The sequence below is a fragment of the Brachionichthys hirsutus genome, unplaced genomic scaffold (genome assembly GCF_040956055.1).
Source record: "Brachionichthys hirsutus isolate HB-005 unplaced genomic scaffold, CSIRO-AGI_Bhir_v1 contig_862, whole genome shotgun sequence".
Taxonomy (NCBI): domain Eukaryota; kingdom Metazoa; phylum Chordata; class Actinopteri; order Lophiiformes; family Brachionichthyidae; genus Brachionichthys; species Brachionichthys hirsutus.
Window position 1 is genome coordinate 160,354 of NW_027180378.1, and position 18,651 is coordinate 179,004.

Here is an 18,651-nt window from a genome sequence, read left to right on the forward strand (position 1 = left end):
CACACACACAAAAACACACAGATATGTACACACACAAACACACACATGAACACAGTCATACTTACAGTTGAACAGTTGTTGTGGCGCAAAAGACACAGGTGGACCTTGCAGTGAAGATAGATGGATGTAAAGTCATTAAATGTGAACATCTCGAATGAGAAACGAGCCACAGGGGATACGCCATTCTGCACCAAGTCCACGGTACCATCTTCTGGATTAGGACACCTGAAACACAAGTAAGGTATTAAATGTTATGAGGCAGACTCTGAGTAAAGTTATCAAGGTTATGGAATAAAAGCGAGGTTCACATTTTCAACTTATTTTGGCGATCAAGAACAAGAAATAAGCATGCAAAGACAAAATAAAGTTGCAGTTGCTTCTTTACCCTGCAGTTATAAGTTCCCAGCGTGTCGGGTCGTCTGGATCATCGATTGGTGTGGCCCAGCAAGATTCCAGAACACTGGAAATCTGTTGTTCATCAACTCCTTCTGTTCGTACCTCCACATAAATACGTTCCGAAATTTCTATTGTTATGCTACCGTTATGGGTCAGTGGGAATTCAAAGTCAGGATCCAAGAAGGGACTCATTCTGATCAGATATTGTCCATGGCCAGATGGAAGCGTACGTCTCAGAATGCTGTAGAATAAACAACATGTAGCACTAGTCTGTGACACATAATTTTACAAACTGATTTAAAAAAAAAAATAATGATACCGTTACCTCTCCATAGGATTGATGCCCACACCCATAGACGCAGCGTCCCACAGTATGTATACACAGTTAACATACAGGTAAAGTTTCATGTGGCGGTTGATTATAAGTTCACTGGGTTCTACTTGCCCATGGATGGCATTCTCATAGTAGAAATGTGTACCGTTACTCTGGAAATTAGAAATACATATAAGTTGATTAAAGTTCTATCATCCCGTTCAGAGAAAATTGACACTAAAGGCATTCTTCTGTCTGTGCACTGTACCCTCAGAACCGTCCCACACAGCTCGTCATCATTGTCATAGTGGAATATCACTCGTCCGTCCTGGACTGTCCCTCTGCAAGAGTCATCTCGGAGATGGAGTAAACTAGGATTGAAGCCGGCCTCAAACAGCTGGCAGCGGGATATGGAAATGTAGCCGGAACTACTCTCACAAGTGATTTGGGCATCTGTGAAAGAAAACCGTACGTGTGAGCTGAAAAATATTGCTGATGCCCAATTTATCTCTTTTGCCATTTTATTAATTATCAATCCATTGCTGCCTTAACTTTGGTTACCGATTAATCAATTCTGAACCTTAATAGTCAGAAAGAAAAATGTTGCCGTGTTTTTAAAAAAGCTGCCCTCACCATACGTCTCTTGTGTGTTTTGACTGTGGAACTCATCACAGTAGCAGCCGTAAACTCCGTTTCTCTCACCACACCACTCAGAGTTTGTGCAGTCCAGCTCTTCACAGGGATCTGGCTCAGCTATGACAATAATGTTGAAAAGGATGGGAAAATCAATGATTAAATTCAAACATAAAAGTAAATTGTTTTGCCACAAGGAGAGCAAATATGAAGATTTGTAATCTAATGACTCATTCTAAACGTGTCACCCTTGGCTAAAACATACCACAGTCCAAGGCTGGTCGCCACTCAGGGATGATAATCCCCTGTCCTGAGCAGGTTCTCTCATAAGCTGCCACAGCAATACACAGCATGCCATGAGCTTTTGTGTATTGGCAGAGATCATAGACACAGGAGCTGAAAAATGGCCCCGGTTCAGAGTGAGCGTGACAGGCCTGGAAGGGACCATTAGTGTTGGTGATGATGCTGCAGTGTTCGCGGAATTTGTCCACATAGAAACAGTTGTCTAATCCTTCATCAAAGTCTTCATCTGTGGCTCCACACCTGGAATATAAACTTTATGTTAAATACGAAAGCAGAATGTGTTTACAACAGATTTATTTTATTGTTGTCATTTGTTTTAAATTAGCAAACCAGAATGGACAACAGTCAATATTTTTGCTCTGTTGCCTGAAATCTTACAGAAGGAGAAAATGCAACAAAAAACTATATTCTCTGTGTGACTTGAAGTTTACCCTGGCTGACTTGAGGGTGCCGTCCAGCCGCGTCCAAAGTCATTGTCATTGAGTGCTATTGTGCCATTGGGGAAAACTCTGTCATCCATGGGATCATAGTTTAAGTTTCCACACATGCCTATTACTCTGTTTAGACGGTTTCGGTTGACTCTGACCAGCAAAATGCTCCGACCGTCGAACTGGACAATAACGTCAGTGGCATTGACCACGACGAAACTTCCATCCCTGACTATGTCAACAAAGTTTCCAACAGAAGTGGGAAGAGACACCTCGGTTCCATTTATCTGGAGGGATAAGAGAGATAGAGGAAGTCACAAGGTGATTTCTCTTTCTGAGGATGGCAAACAATAAATAATATTATATGAAATAAAGTTTACCGTTGTTCTTCTGCTGACTCCAATACTAATGTGAACGCTGTCTGGTGGACTTGAGACATGTATATCCACAGCTGACACAAATGAAACATGGTTGTTGCCACGGTGATTATTTGTGGCTTTTACCCCAAACTGGATTTCATTTGGGCCGTGGTTAACACTCTCAGTAATGATATAAGTGCATGTGCCCTGGAAATTAATCAGCTGTCCATCAAAGGTAGTATAGTGTGGGTCCCCCCAGACAGTGCAGGTAGAAAATGGCTCAAAACAGTCAAGTTGGCCATGTCTGATGGTGCATTCTTGTGCAGGCGTGCAAGATGCATCATAACAATGCAGGTCATTGGCAGGACGGCATTCACATCGCCTGGTGCAATCATCCAACCAGAATGTTTGACCTACCTGTGAGTATAAAAAAGAATTCATAATAATAAAATTAACTGTTTGCTAAACAAATAAAAACAAATCTGCAGGGAATACAAGAGTGAAATACAAGCTACATAGCTATAAGTTTCTTTCACTGTTTTTAATCTTTTCGGACAAGTTGTCCTAAAATATGGATTCTCTAAGTGTTGCCAGAATGATCATTCAACGAAATTCAATTTAGTGAGAAAAAAGTCTCCTTTCTTGTAAACTGTAGTCAGAAAGAAAAAAAAACATTATTTTTGCTGTTTTCTGATTTTTGACTTGCAGCTTTTGTCCCTTTCAATTTCTTCATCAACGTTTGGAACAAGGTCACCCAAAAAATATGTCAAAATTCTGATTCTGTCTCTGCATCTATATCAGATCAAATAATCAGGTACAGTGACATAAATCTGGTGCTTTCTTCAACTTACATTGTAGTAGAAGCCATCAAGTTGACAGCCACAACTTTCCACAGGGACACATGTTGTCCCACTTCTGGAGAAGCCTTTATTACAGAAGCATCCCTCATAGCAAGGCTGGTCACAGGTGGGGTGTGGGCTGACACAATTCCGATCACAGTCAGTACCACATAGTTCATGATGGCTGTTGGCTTGACAGTCAAGTCCTTCAAAATAGAGGAAAAACATGATGAGGTTTTTTTTTTTTCAAAGACACTTGTGTCTGTTTCTTTGCCTGTGTTTGGATGATCAATAGCACACTGACTTTATAACTTACTGCAGGGTGTGAGGTCTCTCCAAGGGAAGATTCGGACATTAGCTGATTGACAAGCACTGACATACGCCTCGATGGCTGCACATAGAATGTCTTGGCCCCCATTTCCAGACACACAAACGTCATACACACAGTCATTGAAATATGGAGCTGGATCCACCACATCATGGCAGAAGCTGAATGGTCCATTATTATCTTGAATCACTTGACATTGGTCTCTAGCAGTTTGGTCGTCGGTACATTGGGGACATGACGAGCCACACCCATCACTGCAGGTGTTGCTGCCTCCCACATTCCAAGAGCTCCCAAACTCATCTGGTGTATTGACGATAATTCCAGAAGGTGTCTGGAAGTCATCATCAGGATTTCCATTGAAGTTTCCACAAAGTCCACATGTTTGTCCACTATTAATGATAAAAGTTGCAGAAACATTAAGAATCATTAACTGGGTTATGAATAAAATCAGACAATATTAAGAAATGAAGGAATCCTAATTAGATTGCAAAAACAATACATTGGGGTTAAAATACAATAACAATATATATATATATTTAAAAAGGACTACATAAGACCCATGAAACAGATCAAAAATCAGGACAAAGACAGGTGTTTATCAATTTAAAGTGGACCTGTAATTAGACGGCACGTAGATAGTCACTGTACTCCATCCATCATAGGAGACACTTGGTCCATAGTCAGAAACAACGAATGTGCGGCCTCCACTTATAAAGATTGACACTTGACCTCCATTCAAGTTAGCTGGTAAATTTGTTGCGATTCCATTAACCTATAGTATTGGGAAAAAAACAAAAGAACAGGGACATTTTATGAGTAATGTAACGTTGGTGATGCTGTATTTTAGGAGCTGACATGAGTGTTGCTATGTCAACAAATCTTTAACTTTAATAAACTCTGGTGAACAATTTTTAAACAATTTCCTTTTTTTTAACATGAAAAATTAATACTAACGGTTGAAAAATGATTCAACTCACCTCAACCATATGGTTGTGCCCAGACATATGTATTTGGTAGCCTGACACATTCACATGCACTGCAGCTGTGATTGAGACTGCCAACCCTAACCATTGCTCATTTTCAGCTTCCACTGAAAATTGGTGAGGATCCTCTGTGGCATTACAAAGTGCCACCAGAAGATAGCGGCAGGTTCCCTGGAAGTCATAGGCCTTTCCATCAAAGGTGCGGTAGTGAGGGTCTCCAGAGGCAGTGCAGTGGCCATGAGGGTTGGGATGGCAGCCAAACTCACCCTCCACCACATCACAGGACTCCTGAGGACCACAGGAGCTGGGGACACAACTGACTGTCGCAGTAGTGCCATCACATGTGCACAAGCTCTGACAATCATCACCTTCCCAAAACACTTCACCCGCTTGCCAATACTGTCCTTGATAATGGCATCCACAGTCAGATGGTGACACACACTGGTTATCACTTAGGGTAAGACCATCGTCACACTGGCAACCCTCCTGACACGCAGTGTCACAAGTGAAAGGGAAAGAGAGGCTGGGGCAAGTAGAGGAACACGACGGTCCACAAAGTTCGTAATGGCTGTTGAGAGGGCAGTTTTTCTCTAGAGAAATACAAAGAATTTGATGCAGTAAAATTCAATTGATCAAGACCTGTATCAAAGGGGTGAAAAATACTTACCACAGTCAACAGCAGCCCTCCAGTCACCTATGGCGATGTCCTTCTGTTGACACATTAATGCAAAATCTTGTAGGACCAAACATAGCGCTGATTCTGGATCTTTAGAGACTTCAATGATCGCCACACATGCATCAACATGTGGCTGTGGGTCAACCGAGGTCAAACAGTCAGCAAATGGCCCAGGCACGGCGCCGATAACATCACAACGCCCAGCCAAGTTGTTATTCATTGCAGAGCCAAGATCTACACTTTCCACACAGAATGGATTTAGAGAACCAGTTCGCCAACTGTCTCCAAAGTCCTGAGCGTTGTCTACTAGGATGCCATTGGAGGTGCGGAAGTCATCTTGTTGGTTACCATTTATATCACCACAGAGTCCACCTAATGAGCCACTGTAGACACTAGGGGCAGTAATGCGTATAAAGTGGGGCCAAGCTGTTTGCACAGTTACACCGAAGGAGGTGCGAAGGATGACACTGTGAATGCTGCGGTAGATCTCGATCTGGTTGGATGCTGAATTGTACGGTAGTCTGGTTCGCTGGCCATCCACCTAAAGGGACATTCAAACAGTGTGTGAGATTCACTAGGAAAGAACATTGTTTTAGGGTTAACACATCAGATTAATGGTTTTAATTCAATATTTGTATAAAAAAAGAAGCTTTTAGCATGATGGACATAAATAATAAGTTTTCATAAACGTTTTATGTGGTGTTAACACTATTTCTGTGACATCATCTTTTGAAATGCTGCATATTTCACCAACTTACATGAACGATGATGCTCTTTGTAATTTTAATAGAGATACGTGTGTCCCCAGTCACAAAATTTAGCGCATGGATAAATCCCTCCTGGTCTCTCGGGACTTTTTCTGTTGTCAAGATAAAATGTGGGTAATCTGACAATCCTGTTGCATTCACGAGGATCAATTCACAGGCTCCAGGATACTGGTATTTCAGTCCATCGAATGTGTGATACAACCCGTGGCTCTTTTTCCAGCATGTTGAAAAGCTGTTAGGTCTGCATCCTCTCTCTCCTTCCACAACCCCACAAGACTCAAATGGACCACAAGCATGGGAGCTACAGGTCATGGAACCACGGCTGCAGCTGCATTGTCTCCCACAGTCATCATCGAGTATTACAGTTTCTCCAGAGCTGTAGTAGCGACCCTCAAAGATGCAACCACAGTCGGCGAGAAGGACGCAAACCCCGGCACTCAGGACGTAGCCTGAATCACAGATGCAGCTCTCCTTGGGAAGGAGGGGGCAATTTTGAGTAGAATTTGGATTGACACATGTAGCTGGACAACCTGTGCCCTGGGACTCAAAGTGGCTTTTGGGTGGGCAGTTGATTTCTAAAGAAAATAAAACACATTGATTTCGACATCAGGGAATCATTTTGGTCAAAGGAGATTCTAAAACGATGTTGTTTCACTGACAGACATACCACAGAAGCCTGGTCTCCTCCAGCTCGGCAGCTGCACACCATTTCCTTGACACTGAGTTGCATATGCATTTAGGGCTTGACAGAGAATGGGCTGGTAACCTCCTGCTACACACTGATCAAAAATACAGCTCTCTACAAAGTCCACTGGGGGAAGTACTACATGGCAAGCAGAGAAAGGGCCTGGATTGCTCTGGAGGATGCCACAATGGTCATCATTGCCATACAACGTTTCTTGTTCATCCGTGCATCCAGCACATTCCAGACCTTCGCACAGTGGCTCACAACCAGATCCACCATCCCCTGATACTTGCCAGCTGTCACCAAAATCCACATCAGAGGTTACTAGCTCCCCTTCAGGGGTTTGGAAGTCATCCTCAGGGATATCGTTGAAGTTTCCACACAGGCCACATGTTGCATCCTGATAGGTGATGGGTAGATGGATCCTGACGCGATGATTTGTGTCATAAGATACCTCCAACCCAAAGTAAGTACTGATGACCACAGAAAAACCTGAGACAAAAACGTGGACTGTGCCATTGTTCAGTTGGAATGGAGTGGTATAAAAGACTCCGTTGACCTGTAAGACAAAAGACAGTTGTGTAAACATTCATTCATCTTCTTTTACTGCTGGAGCCTATCTGAGCAGTCAACGGACAAGCTTCCAGTTCATTGCAGGGCATTGTATAAATCTACAAATTATTTATTTGATAATAATTCCATGTGCATTTTGAAATACTAACATGTATATGGTATATGAATATGAAAGTAGAAAAAGCCTGGGTCGTTGTAACTAACCTTAGCTTCACCAGGATGTCCCTTCACAAGTTCAATGGCGGTATTATCTACAAAAACAGTGACCTGTCGTATCCAGGAAACACGTGTGCTTCCTCTGTGCTCATTGTCTCCCTCTACTCGATAGTAGGGCAGATCTCCTTCACATTGCTCAGAGAGCACGTAACTACAGGTTCCCTGAAAGTGAAACACTTTGCCATCGAATGAATAGTAATGTGGATCACCACTGATGGAGCACGTGCGTTTTTCCACTGTTTGACAAGAATAATGAATGGCATTTGTCCAACAGACTTGGGAAAAGGAGCAGGGTTGATTCTGGCATTCCAAACCCTCTGAGGTGCAGGTGCATCTCTCTCTACAGGTGTTGTCAGTCCAGAATGAGTCACCAATCTTTACTTCGCCACCTTTGAACAAAATACACATTTCTTAAAACAGAGAGGAGGATTATATGCAACCTTGAACTGGGGCCATTAATAAGTGTTAAGTGTCTTAACTTGTCGGACGCCAACATAGAAAAACTATTTGACCTTCAAGAATAACTTTGGCACACCAACAAGGTGCAAATGAGTATTGTTCACTGTATTGTAATCAAATAGCCTCCCAATGCACAATGTAATCAAATTACATGAACATACAGTATTAAACTTAAATTAATTCATTATATAATAAATGTGTAGATTATTTTATTATTATAATTATTATTCATTCATTATTAGTTGTAAGAAAAGCACAGATGATTCATGTTTTATATGTGTCACCATGGAGTGATGATCACATGATCACATTATTGTAAAAAAGTGTAGTGACGCCCAACTGGGTCAGTCTTACCATTGAAATTGCATGTTGAAGATGTTTGTCTTAAAGATGTCTTGAAAGCCCAACGACCATCAGTATTGACATTACTTCTGATTCTTAAACTTTGGAATGATCCACGGATATTGAAAAAATTGGTAGAGTTGATGGTGTCATATCCAGCCTGAAAATGCATTGGCAAAATGTATTTTATATATTCTCTGTTTGTTCATTTTCAATTACGGCATACAGATTGAATTAAACACTATAGTAAAAAAAAAAAAAGAAAAACATAGTCTGAAGGAAACGCCTAATAATCTTAACAGCTCTAACCTCTAGTCGTCCTCTTCTGCGAGATATAGTCGAATAGTGAAACAGAGTAAAGGACTGCTCGCCAGCGGTGATCAACACTGCTTGGAATGTTGCTTGCTGAAAAGAAGAAATACATATATGGTAAATGAAGTAATAAGTTAAAAGTGTTAACATATACATTTAACATTAACAGTATGATGACTTACCCTTCTTGGCCGGTCATTGAAGGGCACCTCAACCCAAGTCACAACAAAGACCCACTCGGCAGTTGCATTACATTCTGGAAAGTGCTCTGCAATGTCATCTGTAGCCATGTCGATAACATCTCCGCTGGAGTACTGTCTGTAGAAAATATCACCAACACCACGGTTGTCTAAGTTTCCCCAGAGTGGAGCAATGATATCTCTTGGTCCATTCAATGGAAATCTTTGAGTTGTGACGCGTGAATATGGACTGTTAAAAGTCAAGATTCCATTGACATTCACCTAGAAACAAATGAAATAGCGCTTAGAGAAAATAATTAATAGGCATCGGCTCAAGTCATTGAAAATTAAGTACTCAAACACCAACATATGAATTGCTCCATTAAAATTATTACAGCTAATTTCAGAGTTTTAATAACCCTCACTAAGATGAATGTATTTTGTAGATATTTGAAATTGTTTCTACGCACATATAGCCGTCTATATTGTCGTCCAAAGAACCAGAAAGGATGTTCGAGTTGAATTTCAGGAGAACTTCCATCATCTACTTTTGGGACTAGTTCTCCATCATCTGGATAGAAGATATCTAAAAGTACACAATATGTCACAGTTAGTTTTAAATGTACGGGATATTGTGCTTATATGTCAGTTTCAGAGATCAGCAAATTAAAACTAACAGGTTGTGTTTTTCATCTCACCCGTAATCTGAGGAACCGCTGTGCCTAAGAAAAGAAATAAACACAAATTTTGAGACACACGTCATCAAATAGAAGTCAGTTATTGTTTTATATTAATGCATCAACAGAAAAGAAACGTAATTCAATCTAATTGAATACTTACTGATCATTGACAAAAGCAGCACAAGCAACAGGATTTGGCTTGCCATTCTCGAAAGGCAAAATGTCAGATCTGTTGAACAAATATTATTTATTTATTTCATGGGGGAAAAAAATAACAAATCAAATTTTCAAGCCAAAGAAAACCCCAGCAGTCCTGCTTTTTCTTACACCCAGACTGGATAACAGATTAACTTATTATTATTACCTGTTCTTATGTGCTTCTGTCCATATGTTGCTCATCCATGCCTCACGGTAGGGCTGCAACGTGGCTTTATACAGTAAAATCTGGCAGAGTCCCATGAATCTGTCATCTTCATTGTTCAACACAGTCATTCAGATAGAAAAAGCTTCCTCGTAAAAAGTGAACCAACCCTCCTCTGTAAATTAAAAATACATTCATTAGATCACATTCAACTGAAGCAAAAGAGTTTTCAAATAATTTGTGAAAAGGTGTTAGGATTTTGTTTAACTGTCTACTATTAGTGTAACCATAATGATAAGGACTATATCCGTCAAGGCATATGGAATTCATTAATGGCGGAAAATAACACTAACATATTTAATTCACAAACTTTTCACAGTTTATTTGATCAGTTCCATATTGTATGCTGTATTTATCGAGTTTAATCTTTAGTTAACTATTTTAATATATTCATTGATTTCCTGTCCATTTAAGGCTGATGATTGTTCATTTATTATAATTTCTATTTAAGTACCCTCAATTACAGAACATTGTTTTCATTCCCCTACCCCATTTCAGAAAATGGAGATAAGGGAATGAAATCAATCATTGATTGGTTTTGTTTGGCTACAAACTATCGCTCATTTATTGATTCTTTGAAAAACATCTATGGAGTAGTATTTGGAGTATATTTTGGTAACTTTGCAGTAATGTTTAGGTGGGTGGAACAAGTTAAACAACAACCCTATATACTTTATACATTTGTCTTTGAAATACTTACCTATTACACAAGGATGTTCCGCAACTTTCTTTTTTTGGTTTCCAAATACTTTGATATATTTATATTCATGGTGAACAGAAGGATTTTGTTCTTCGACCAGAATCGAAAAATAAAATATATGACAGTGTCTGTAAAAAGCTGCACTATCAAATGTACTACTTTGGCGCTTAGAGGGATAATTATTAATATACCCAAAATTGCATGAAACCCTTACTCTAGAAATATATTTCATATTAAATTGTGTTATTAATTTACTTAATGCAAAATTAACAAACTGAAGAAACATCCAAATCAGATCAATGAATAGCATGTATTAAACAGGAACATAAATAGGGAGATAAATCAAAATAAAATAAATGTGTAAAATGAATCAAATGCATGCAAATTAATGGTAACATCAACATAGAGCCAAACACACACACACATGAACAGAGATGCAATGATGATGAACTTTGCAACAAAACTCAACAATCTGTTCCTCACCGTTGTAACAAACGAATTGATAATATCTGCAACAACACGGGGGGCACATGAAACACCTTCAACTCTGCATAATGCTGCAATGTGCCTTTAGTCCAAATCAATTAATTCTGAAAATAAACAATCCAGTAAAGTCTTATGTTATTTGGATTATGTTTGGTTAAATACGTAAAGGAATCACCCAGACTCTTGTGCAACACTGTATATGGACACTCCTTATGACTCTGTGACTCCTCTTCAAACAATGTTGTTTGCAAACATAAAGTGGTGATGCCAAGGCTGTAAAAGAGAATCCTCACATACCCTGAGGTGTTCTGTAACCATAGCAGAAGTGGTGTACATTAATTGATGATGATGAATGTATTTATGAGATAGAATGTTAGAGTACAGGTACAGTCACACAGTAGCATGTATTTCAGTACAAATAAAGTCAAACATCCTGTCTAAGAGGAGCATTTCAAAAAAGCCCTTGCGGTCTTGTTTCCGTTGAAAGTCCTTCGTACATAAATCATCCACAATTAACAATACAAATTCACAACTGACAGTTCTGAATCATTTCACAACCATTGATTTAAAAAATAAAAATGCTAAACCGATTTTATATTTGCCTCACTAAGGCAAAAATGTGAAGCATGATTCCAATAGAGGTAATGATAAATGACTGAATGAATGAATGAATGTTTTATTTTTTCCATCCATCCATTTTCTTCCACTTTTCCGCTTTGCGGGTCACGGGGGTTGCTGGAACCTATCCCAGCTTGCTATGGGCAAGAGGCGGAATACACCCCAGACACGTCGCCAGCACATCACGGGGCCACACAGAGACAAACTACCATTCGCGCACATACTCATTCACTATGGACAATTTGGAATAAACAATTCACCTAATTTGCATGTTTTTGGAGGTGCGATGAAACCAGAGAACCCGGAGAAAACCCACGCGGACACGTAGAGAACATACAAAACTCCGCAGAGATAGGACAAATCTATAGAGCAATCTAATCAAATGAACTTTCAACCTCCTGCTGTATTCCAGTGAAAACATATCAAAGTGCAGATTTACAGGAGTCCCAGCTGACTTTGGGCTGGTGCAAAGTTAGGACAAGTCACCTGCTCAACAGAGGGAAGACACTTGTTCACTTGTAAATGCACATCTATTGTCTTCACGATTTACAAGCATGAGCTCAATAAGTTTGATCAAAGTGTGTCTGTTTCCAATAAGGCAATAAAGTGCTAACCTTAATATAGATTTTATTTATTTATTACTGTATTTATATTTCAATATAGACAGTATTGTGGCCAAAATCTGGACACGGTGGAGAGACTATGTCTCTCAGCTGGCCTGGGGACACCTCGGGATCCCCCCGGAAGGGTTGAAAGAAGTGGCATGGTATGGTATAGACTTTATTGGCATTGCCAGCACAGTACAACAAAATTAGATTCGATGAGTGAGCATCGGGCTGCAGCGAACGCTTGTCGTGCTGCCATTACTGCCTTCTTTCGAGAAGTTACAGAAAGCAAAATTGCGGTATAAGCACAATCAGTACACGTTAAACACACATAAAGGAATGACACGCTGGACTGGAAACGTGCAGGGATTTTTTAAATGAGGAGTAGGAACCTGCCAAATCCTGAGAAGTAGCCATTGGTGGGAGCGACAGAGTAGGAAGGATGAGAGCAGAAGAGCAAGCATGAAAAGAGAGAGAGGAAAAAACGACTGCTCTCCTCCGGAAAAAGACGTGTCCGGGAGAGGGAAGTCTAGGCAACCCTGCTTAGGCTGCTGCACCTGCAACCCGACCCCGGATAAGCGGTTGAAGATGGATGGATGGATGGATGGATGGAGAACATATTAAAAGTTTTATCTGGCATAGAAAAGGTTGGGAACTCCTGATCTGTTGTTTTCACTTCAGTTTCAGAACAAATGTATTGAGTGAGCCTGTTTTTAATTTGAACACATCTGAAAGAGTACCGGTAATACATTTATCTTCCTGCTATATTCCAATGAAAACGGACCAAATTGCAATTTTATTTTATTTTTAAAAACTGACATTTATTTTTTCCACATTAAAACATATGCCGTGATATATTCAAATATTATTTAGCATAAATCACTCATCGATCCATCATAAACATGATGGGTGAGCCTGGGCGTTTCAGTCTTCTTTTTATTGTTTGCATGATGTTTGTTCTTCTTTTTAAAGCACTTCCATTGTTAGAATATATTTAATATTTACAAGCAGTAGTTGAATAGTTTGGCATTTTGGGTGTCTATTTACAACATAAAGAACATACGCAGGCAAAATCCAAGACAAACCAGAGCAGTGTATAAAAAGATTAATGACATTTAATATTCCACCTCGTAACCAAGATGTCTTGCATGACAAAGGAAAATATAGAAAATAAAGTTGCGTAAAATATCTTTTTGGACATTTATTTTTCATGGGTTGTAATGTTTTAACTTCAAACCTGGCAACACACTGAGACAGATACTGGTCCGCCTGAAAGGCAAAATACCCAGACACAAACAGAGGAATGTAGTGCATACTGTCCAGTGCAGTGAAGAACGCAGCGACTTTGGGGAGACCAAACAACCGCGTATTCTTCAGCACAGGAGAGACAACTCCTCAGGACACGACTCAGCAGTCAACCTGCACCTGAAAGAAACGGGACAGTCCTTAGAGGACAGTAATGTCCAGGTTTTAGCCAGGGAAGACAGGTGGTTTGAGAGAGGAGGGTTTTTATTTTATTTTATTTTAAACTCTTTATTTGCATTTGAGGGTTTTTATTTTTACATTACTGTACTAATCTTTTAGAACATTCAGATCTATAGCAGGTTGCATTACTTTTTTCTTTTGCTTACCGCCGTAGAGGGCTGTGCACACCGCAGTGAACATACAACACGGACAAACAAAAATTGTCAAATACACAGTGTTCTGAAAAGAGAGTGCAATGGATTTATTTGTGCTCCTTAATTCTATCCCTTCCACCATCACCAAGAGTTGTCCCAATACATCAAGTTCTCATCAGCCTCTAGAGGAAAGTCTGGATCGCCAAGTTCTCAGGAGATCTGAGGAAAAAGAGGGAGAGTCTCATAGTGAGAGCCACAAACACTGACCCAGCAACTACCACTGACTCAGAGATCTGTGGGCGGAGTTAACTCTCAAATTGAGTTTTGGTGCTGGTGTGGTGGATCCGGCATGCATGAAACCTCCACCTAAGAAAGGGGCAGTCATCCCGGGTCCAACAATGGCGACATGATCGCCCAGATCATGCCAGGCCGTCACAGCAACCCGGAAACGACCCCCACGGCCCCACCAGAGCCACACGCAGAACCAGCCCAGGGCCTGGGAGCGACAAGTTGCATTACTTTAATTACCTGCATATTTTATGTTTCATTGGAAACAGACACGCCTAAATAAAACTTATTTAGCTCATGCTTGTAAATCTTGAACACAATAGCAGTACATTTACTAGTACAGTAATTATTGCCTTCCCTCTAATCGGCTGGAGCCACACAATCATTCACAGACAATTTTTAGTGTAACCAATTTGCACGCTTTTGGGAGGTGGGAGGAACCCAGAAACAACCCACACAGACAACACGCTAACTCCTCACAGAAAAGCCCCACGTCAGGTTTGAAGCTGTGCTTTTCTTGCTGTGAGGCAACAGCACTTACCACTGCACCACCGTGCTGCCCTAGAGTTAAAGATACTATTGATATTATAGGTTGCTTCCTCTTAAAGTAGCATTCTGTTCCCTATTGCAAGCCGTTGTTGGTACTTCTTTATTCCCATCGATGTCTCATTATGTTAAGAGGTTAATTACATAAGTTCTCTTGTATTGGAAATAGACACACCTAAAGAAAAGAAAATCGGATAATTTAAGATAAGGTTCACACTCCTTCACACTGTTAAAGAGGCTAAGAGGGAATATTTAAAAAACAATATTGTCACATCTTTTCATAACCCTCGTGAGTTGTTCAAAACTGTTTGGCCACCGTCCTGAATGCCTCACAACCTTTCAGTTTGGAAGCATCTGAAATGTGCTTTGGGGGGGGGGGGTGCTGCTGATGGTTTCCCCATCTCAGCTCCGGTTGCATTTCATTATATGACCACAGGGTGTCAGTATCACCCTGTCTGCTCACCATTAGTGAAAATATTGTACATTCTAATAAAAATAGCAATATTCATCCCTAAAATAATGGGAGATCATAGGGAGAGAGAGAGAGAGAGAGAGACTCTCAGTAGAATATACCATGTGTTGAGATGGGGGCGTTTTGGGTGGGCCGAGGGGTGAGTTGGAGAGAGAAAGAGGGAAAGGGAGGGCAGACATAAAAACTGGGATTTAAAAATCTGGAGATCTGAAAAAGCCTCTCAGTGTGCGTGCTGTGAGTGGATGCTGCAGAGGCGTTCCTGTCTTTTCCAACATTTAAAGATATGGATACCAAAAATTAACTCCTCCTGATGAACTTCAGGTGAGAGTGGAAGATCATCAAATCGCAGCTGATGCACTATGGAGATGTCACCCATGCGCTGCTTTGTTTGGCTACTTGTGGAAGGGACGTTTTGGGTGAGTATGAGTTCTAAATACTAATTGGATCCAGGTGACAGTGAAAATGTCAAATTCATGCAAAAGTAGAACAAAAGGAATGAAGATATTTAATCAAGAATTTGTTTTGCATTCATCCAAATAGTTGAACTATAATGTAGATTTATCTTTCTGTCTAGTTGGCTCTGGGACAACAACGTGGGAATTTTACATTCAGCGTTATACCGCCTCAACACAGAGATCAAGCTGCTTCTCCACAGAAAGGCTGGACGTCCCAAACTGGAAGTTTGATTCAAAACACCAAACTACCCATTGACCCTTTAATTCCCCTTTCAAAGCGGGGATTTCTGGAAATACAGTCATACTCCAACCCACCCTTAAAGACGAAGCTTCGTCCCATCATGAATGTTCACGGAGCATCTAAATTCTCCAGGATGTTCAGTTGGGGGGACTTTTATTCAAACATCAAAACTGTCAGATTAAATTTGCTGATAATGGGAAAGATTGTGGATCATGGGAACGGCTCTCTCAGGGTCTACTTCCACCATAACTCCACGGGTGTGGGCAACGTCTCCGTCAGTCTCGTGCCACCGATGAAAGAGGTGGACTTTGATCTGGATCGTCAAAGCGTGGTCAACCCCAAAGACTCAAAGACATTCAACTGCAGGGTCGATTATGAGAAAACTGAATGCAACAAAAAGGTAATGCTGTGCAACTATGATCCATCCAAGGTGTGTGCTCAGGAGCAGAGCCAGAGCCACGCCACGTGGACGTGCTCCAAACCCTTCCAGGTGATCTGCATCTATGTGTCTTTCTACAGCACAGACTATAGACTGGTACAAAAGGTCTGTCCCGACTACAGCATCCACAAACCAGGAGCCCGCCCGCCCACAGGTTAACGGGAGGTCAGGCCAAGGACGGCAACGGAGGATAACGTTGGAGCGGCAATCACGCATGAGCTGTGGAAATGTTTCAAAGTTTCTCTCGAAAGATGATCTTTACTGCTGTAGTGTAAAGCATGTGCAATATCTTGCTTGTAGACTTTTTGTGAACTGCATACAATTGGCGCTCCTTCTTATGTGTATTAATTAATGTGATTACTGTTAGTTTTACTTGATAAAATGACAAGGCTGTGAAATGTAATTTATCACATGAACTAACCAGCAATTAACAAATTAATAATCATTATTTAACCATTCATTGGGGACATAGTCTGACATACATGCCTCATCTTATAGCGGCGGAACAGTTTTATGCTTTGGTGAGAAGAAATGTGAACTGTATCTGTAAGAATTAAGAGATTATGGAGATGGATATAAACATTACATGCACTAACAAACAATTTATTTGTTGGGAGGGGGGGGGGATCAACACAAGATGCAACAATATTGGAGTTTTATACCGTCGTAAAGTAAATTTAGTCCGATTTCTAAAACTACAAACATCTGTCTCCCTGTGAAGTCTCGTGAACAATTCCGATTGCAACTCTTGTTTTATGCGACATCTGGAAATAAATAATTCAATACAAAGTTATAATCAGTATAAAAACACCCAGACAACGTTTGCATTGCATTCAATACAAAATAGTTGTGGTTTATTCGTTTGGGAACAAAAAAATGGCAACAACTAAGTGTCACTTCTCAAACCCGGCATTATCTACAGGAAAGAAACATCGGTTCCTTCTATCAATTACCATTAACCCCCAGGTTCAAATGATAACTGCAAATGTATTCCATGTGATTTGCCTTGGTGTGCATTTTTCCCCTCCACATTCTGAACAATAAAACGTGTTCATTTCAATTCCATTTCCCCTCAATCCTCATGCCTGCAAAGATCTTCATGCCTGCAAAATATCGTCAACATCTGTTGACGATATTTTTTTACTGTGGCGGTTGAAAATATTTGTTTCCACAGCTTCAAAAACCACTGGCGTCTGTACACACTCTTATGAAAAGAACAAATCGGAGTTCTGTGGAATAAAATAAATCAGAAATCCATTATAAAAGAACATTTAACATGTCTGATTTCCTCCTGGTTGTTTTGTCTGTTGACACTTTGGATTTAAATTTCTCTCAAGGGTTACAAAGACAAGTCCATACAATATCGTTTCCCCATGAATGACATCCAGTTGTGCGTTGCCATTTCCTGTATCCTCGATGTTTCCTCCACGACTATTAAAACAAAACAAAAAGTTTCGCATGTGGGACTTTGTTTTTGTCACCAATAAATCTTAAAGGGTATTTGTTCTTGGTGGTCCAGCCGGGTCTTGGTCCAGGACGCTTGCTTCAATCTGTGCTTGCCTGCAGTATTTTCTTCTTTACTGCTGGTAAGGGCGTGACGACAGGTAACCTGTGACTTTAGTGCAGTGTCTCCCAACTTTTTTTGGATGATTTTGTGTCATATCCGCTTTGTATTGACTAGCCCTTGGTTGTCTTTCTCGGGGGGGGGAGGGGGCTGTCAGTTTGTAACTGACAGGCCCGCTTCCTTTTCTCCTTCAGTCCCTCGCACCCATGTGTCCTCTAGTTTGGGGGATTCTCCGGGCCCTTGAATCCGAAATGATAAGAACAGAGCAAAAAGAAGCCTTGTGATAAAACAGACGGACGTTTTCTGCATTTGTCCTCCCCGACAGCTGGCTCTGATCGGGTTGTTGTGTCCAGTACCTTCCTTCGGAACGGATTCCAGTATCACAAGTAACAGGTTGTCGAAGGATTTAGCTCCACGCACTGGACAGAGTACAATGTCGGACACGGGCGCTGTGATTTCTTTGTAAACAACAACTATCCACTTCACCAGCCCACCTACGCCTCTCTTTACAGCCCCCCCCGCCCCCCCCCTCCTTTCCTCCACCTTTAGGAGAGACTAAATACAGCAGGTTTGGATGGGGCAGAAGGGAGATTTGGGGGGAGGCTGTAGGTAGTGTCGTAAGTAACAGCAAGGTGGGAAGTTTCCCCTGTGTTTTTGGGAGGGGGGGGGGGGATAACTGTGTCATTTTTATGTGTATACATGTGTGTATGATGTAGAGGCCTTGTT

The 18,651-nt window shown here is 40.8% G+C and overlaps 2 protein-coding genes across 2 annotated transcripts in view; one reads left to right on the forward strand and one right to left on the reverse strand.

Moving 5' to 3' along the window:
- LOC137914291 (IgGFc-binding protein-like) overlaps positions 1-9,677 on the reverse strand; it is a 29,582-nt gene extending 19,905 nt beyond the window's left edge. The window contains 22 exon segments of the mRNA XM_068757896.1: positions 66-225; positions 386-637; positions 722-882; positions 978-1,162; positions 1,343-1,462; positions 1,608-1,885; positions 2,077-2,360; positions 2,454-2,845; positions 3,280-3,477; positions 3,588-3,988; positions 4,214-4,371; positions 4,577-5,172; positions 5,250-5,799; positions 6,017-6,600; positions 6,693-7,269; positions 7,488-7,888; positions 8,313-8,460; positions 8,610-8,705; positions 8,795-9,073; positions 9,262-9,377; positions 9,490-9,513; positions 9,632-9,677. Of these exon segments, the coding sequence (XP_068613997.1) occupies positions 66-225; positions 386-637; positions 722-882; positions 978-1,162; positions 1,343-1,462; positions 1,608-1,885; positions 2,077-2,360; positions 2,454-2,845; positions 3,280-3,477; positions 3,588-3,988; positions 4,214-4,371; positions 4,577-5,172; positions 5,250-5,799; positions 6,017-6,600; positions 6,693-7,269; positions 7,488-7,888; positions 8,313-8,460; positions 8,610-8,705; positions 8,795-9,073; positions 9,262-9,377; positions 9,490-9,513; positions 9,632-9,677 (6,006 nt within the window).
- A 5,908-nt stretch (positions 9,678-15,585) lies between these two features.
- On the forward strand, positions 15,586-16,520 carry LOC137914292 (neurexophilin-1-like). The gene is made up of 2 exons (XM_068757897.1): positions 15,586-15,642; positions 15,801-16,520. The coding sequence occupies exons 1-2, from the start codon at positions 15,586-15,588 to the stop codon at positions 16,518-16,520; spliced, it is 777 nt and encodes a 258-aa protein (XP_068613998.1).
- The last annotated feature ends 2,131 nt before the right edge of the window (positions 16,521-18,651 follow it).